Source organism: Penaeus chinensis, chromosome 6, assembly GCF_019202785.1.
Source record: "Penaeus chinensis breed Huanghai No. 1 chromosome 6, ASM1920278v2, whole genome shotgun sequence".
In the NCBI taxonomy this organism is placed as follows: domain Eukaryota; kingdom Metazoa; phylum Arthropoda; class Malacostraca; order Decapoda; family Penaeidae; genus Penaeus; species Penaeus chinensis.
The window spans coordinates 868,827-873,826 of NC_061824.1; the positions used below are offsets into that span (position 1 = coordinate 868,827).

The window sequence follows — 5,000 nt, forward strand, 5'->3', positions numbered from 1 at the left end:
CTCTCTCTTCTCTCTCTCACACACATTCTCGTTCTCTCTCTCTCTCTCTCTTTCTCTCCTCTCTCTCACACACATTTCTCGTTCTCTCTCTCTCTCTACTCTTCCACAAAATTTTCGTTCTATCTCTCTCTCTCCTCACACACATTTCTCGTTCTCTTCTCTCTCTCTCTTCCACACAATTTCTCGTTCTCTCTCTCTCTCTTCACACACATTTCGTTCTCTCTCTCTCTCTCTTCTCACACAACATTTCTCGTTCCTCTCTCTCTCTCTTCTCACACACATTTTCTCGTTCTCCTCTCTCTCTCTCACCACACATTTCTCGTTCTCTCTCTCTCTCTCTCTCACACACATTTCTCGTTCTCTCTCTCTCTCTCTTCACACACATTTTCGTTCTCTCTCTCTCTCTCTCACACACTTTCTCGTTCTCTCTCTCTCCTCTCTCTCTCACACACATTTCTCGTTCTTCTCTCTTCTCTCCTCTCTACACATTTTCGTTCTCCTCTCTCTCTCTCTCTACACACATTCGTCGTTCTCTCTCTCTCTCTCTCTCTTCACACACATTTCTCGTTCTTCTCTCTCTCTTCACACACATTTCTCGTTCTCTCTCTCTCTCTCTCTCACACACATTTCTCGTTCTCTCTCTCTCTCTCTCCTCACACAACATTTCTCGTTCTCTTTTCTCTCTTCTCACACACATTTCTCGTTCTCTCTTCTCTCTCTCTCTCTCACACACATTTCTCGTTCTCTCTCTCTCTCTCTCTCACACATTTCTCGTTCTCTCTCTCTCTCTCTCACACACATTTCTCGTTCTCTCTCTCTCTCTCTCTCAACACATTTCTCGTTCTCTCTCTCTCTCTCTCTCTCCACAACATTTCTCGTTCTCTCTCTCTCTCTCTCTCTCACACACATTTCTCGTTCTCTCTCTCTCTCTCTCTCACACACATTTCTCGTTCTCTCTCTCTCTCTCTCTCACACACATTTCTCGTTCTCTCTCTCTCTCTCTCTCACACACATTTCTCGTTCTCTCTCTCTCTCTCTCACACACACATTTCTCGTTCTCTCTCTCTCTCTCTCTCACACATTTCTCGTCTCTCTCTCTCTCTCTCTCTCTCACACATTTCTCGTTCTCTCTCTCTCTCTCTCACACATTTCTCGTTCTCTCTCTCTCTCTCTCACACACATTTCTCGTTCTCTCTCTCTCTCTCTCTCACACATTTCTCGTTTCTCTCTCTCTCTCTCTCTCACACACATTTTCGTTCTCTTCTCTCTCTCTCTCTCACACACATTTCTCGTTTCTCTCTCTCTCTCTCTCCAACACATTTCTCGTTCTCTCTCTCTCTCTCCACAACATTTCTCGTTCTCCTCTCTCTCTCCTCTCACACCATTTCTCGTTCTCTCTCTCTCTTTCTCTCACACACATTTCTCGTTCTCTCTCTCTCTCTCTCACACACATTTCTCGTTCTCCTCTCTCTCTCTCTCTCACACATTCTCGTTCTCTCTCTCTCTCTCTCTCACACACATTTCTCGTTCTCTCTCTCTCTCTCTCTCACACACATTTCTCGTTCTCTCTCTCTCTCTCACACACATTTCTCGTTCTCTCTCTCTCTCTTCTCACACACATTTCTCGTTCTCTCTCTCTCTCTCTCACACACATTTCTCGTTCCTTCTCTCTCTCTCACACACATTTCTCGTTCTCTCTCTCTCTCTCTCACACACATTTCTCGTTCCTCTCTTCTCTCTCTCTCACACACATTTCTCGTTCTCTCTCTCTCTCTCTTCACACACATCCTTCTCTCGCTCTCCCTTCCTCTCATTTCTCTCTCCTCTCTCTCTCTTCTTCTCGCTCTCCTCTCCTCCCTCTCTTTTCTCGCTCTCTCTCCTCTCTCCTTCTCCTCTCGCTCTCCCTCTCTCTCTCATTTCTCGCTCTCGCTCCCTCTCTCCCCCTCTCTCTCCTTTCTCGCTCTCGCTCTCCCTCTCTCTCTCATTTCTCGCTCTCGCTCTCGCTCTCCCTCTCTCTCTCATTTCTCGCTCTCCTCTCCTTCTCTCTCTCATCTCTCTCGCTCTCGTCTCCCTCTCTCTCTCCTCTCTCGCTCTCTCTCCCTCTCTCTCTCTCGCTTCTCTTTTCTATCTGTCTCTCCCTCCTCCTCTCTCTTCTCGCTCTCGTCCCCTCTCCTTCATTTCCTCTCTTCCCCTCTCTCTCATTTCTCCTCCTCTCTCTCCCTCTTCTCTCTCTCTCGCTTCCCTCTCTCCTCTCATTTCTCGCTCATCGCTCCTCCCCTCTGTCTCTCATTTCTCGCTCTCGCTCTCCCTCATCTCTCCTCATTTCTCGCTCTCGCTCTCCCTCTCTCTCTCATTTCTCGCTCTCGCTCTCGCTCTCGCTCTCTCTCTCATTTTCTCGCTCTCGCTCTCCCTCTCTCTCTCATTTTTCTCGCTCTCGCTCTCCCTCTCTCTCTCATTTCTCCGCTCTCGCTCTCCTCTCTCTCTCATGTCTCGCTCTCGCTCTCCCTCTCTCTCATTTCTCGCTCTCGCTCTCCCTCTCTCTCTCATTTCTCGCTCTCGCTCTCCCCTCTCTCTCTCATTTCTCGCTCTCGCTCTCCCTCTCTCTCTCATTTCTCGCTCTCGCTCTCCCTCTCTCTCTCATTTCTCGCTCTCGCTCTCCTCTCTCTCTCATTTCTCGCTCTCGCTCTCCTCTCTCTCTCATTTCTCGCTCTCTCGCTCTCCCTCTCTCTCTCATTTCTCGCTCTCGCTCTCCTCCTCTCTCATTTCTCGCTCTCGCTCTCCCTCTCTCTCATTTCTCGCTCTCCCTCTCTCTCTCATTTCTCGCTCTCGCTCTCCCTCTCTCTCATTTCTCGCTCTCGCTCTCCTCTCTCTCTCATTTCTCGCTCTCGCTCTCCTCTCTCTCATTTCTCGCTCTCGCTCTCCCTCTCTCTCATTTCTCGCTCTCGCTCTCCCTCGCTCTCTCATTTCTCGCTCTCGCTCTCCCTCGCTCTCTCTCTCATTTCTCGCTCTCGCTCTCTCTCTCCCATTTCTCGCTCTCTCTCTCTCATTTCTCGGTATTTGTTACCGAGCGCGCCTCACCCTCCAGAGACGAAATCCCAAATCCAGGAGAACATGCGAACCCAAAATCCAACCCTAACCTTTCCTACATTTTATTTACTCCCTGGGCAGGAGGGCAGGAGGGCAGGAGGGCAGGAGGGCAGGAGGGCAGGAGGGCAGGAGGGCAGGAGGGCAGGAGGGCAGGAGGGCAGCCCCCCCCCCGTACCCCCCTTATTCTTATTATCACTTAGCGCGAACAGAAAACGCGCCATTAAGAGCTTTGGCTGTGTAAGGGTATTTTCGTTATTTCCCGTTAAAGATGAGCCGCTGCAGATACACCTGTATTGCTTCTTACTCTATTTGTTATGCTCTATGAGATGGCAGTGCCAATTTCCCTCTATCTCCGTGCGTCGCTCACGGTAACATTAACCAAATTCTCTTACTGGAAACAATGTATTTATATTACTCACACCTACGACCGTCATCCATAAACTAACAGACTCTTGAAGCAGCGAACTGTTACGGTTTTAGTAGTTAAAACTTTTATAACGAATGACCAAGTGTTTACTTTTAGCTAATGTGGCGTTTACCTAAACCTCTGCCACTTTGTTATCGAAACCACGCGTGCTACGTTACCTAGAGCCTCGTAGTCGATGCCGTCGTCGTCGTCGTGGTCGTCCAGAGGAAGTTGGACGACCGACGACGAATTCCCTGCCTCGCTGAGCCGCAGGAGCGCCCCCACGTCCACCAGCTCTCCGTCCTCTTCCCCGCGGACGAGGTTCTCCTCCAGGAACCTCAGATGGTGCGACAACACGGAGGCGAAAGTGTGGTCCTTCTTCTCCACGATGTCGTCTATGGCCCTCTGCAGCATCTCCGAGACGCCCATGTGGGACTTCTTCGCTCCTAACGCGGCGAAGGCATTGCTCCCGCGGCTGGCCGGAAAAGACCTCGAGTTGTCGCGTCGATCGGCGCCGTTCCCGGCCGTTCGGTGGCTCGCTTTCACTCTGCCGAGGAGGTCGTTTGCTGGGCCGGCGTCGAGGGCGGTCAGGTCGATGAACGGAGATGACCCCGGGCTGGCGGTGCCTTCGGCGAAGTATATCCTCGAGAGGAAGTTCGAAGGGGAAGCTGAGCCTCGCGCATAGAGCATTGAGATCGCCCACAGTGAGCACAATAACACGCGTAAGCACATCCTCGCGGGAATAAAGTCAACGATATATTTTCACCTGCTGCAACTGCTCATATCACTCAAAGTCTCAATTTATTACCAGTCATGAATGAAACAATATCTAACGAGCCCGAGCTGAAACGCTTTTTTCAAATGATCACCAAAGGCATGCCTCGTCAACACAAAACACCCCGATCCCCACCAAATCGAGACTAGCAACAAAGACCACACTCGAAAGTCCCTGCCAGTGCTCCAACCGCAGACAACTCTTGTTTCTCGCATGGATGTTCCACACACACTGAATACCCTTGGCGATATTTTGGGCAGTTTGTCCCGGTAAACAGGGTAGTAGTCGCCTCTGGCTGTTTGGGGGAATAGACGACCATTGGCGGGGAGTGCGAGTGGCAGAAGGACATATAGAACAGGGGCGATAGAAAGGCATTCGAGACGGGCGAGGCCGTGGGCTGGAATTTACTGCGTGTGTATTAGGGTGTGTGTGTATTAATATGATTTACATATTTTCGGTAGATGTGTTTTTTTCATCCCTACTCATATCTTTTATCCCAAAATAAACGGTTCATATATCTTAAATTCGACAAACTAGTGTCTGGCATGCCTACAATACAGGCAAGAAACATCTTAAATCTTTTATGTGTATACTCAATACAATAAACAATTGTTGTATGTGAATTCTGGCAAAACTCTGTCGCTAAGAAGACTCATTTTAATCTTATCGTCTTCATCCGCTGATGAATAATCGCTATAATTTTATTATCATGATTTTGCACAATGCGAGTGC

At 49.3% G+C, this 5,000-nt stretch overlaps 1 protein-coding gene across 1 annotated transcript in view; it reads right to left on the minus strand.

The window, feature by feature from the left end:
- The window catches only part of LOC125026491 (trypsin-1-like), a 10,517-nt gene extending 5,719 nt beyond the window's left edge, over positions 1–4,798 (minus strand). Inside the window, exon 1 of the mRNA XM_047614972.1 lies at positions 3,673–4,798. Within this exon, the coding sequence (XP_047470928.1) occupies positions 3,673–4,225 (553 nt within the window). The 5' untranslated portion in view covers positions 4,226–4,798. The remainder of the gene's footprint in view (positions 1–3,672) is intronic.
- Between the last annotated feature and the right edge of the window lie 202 nt (positions 4,799–5,000).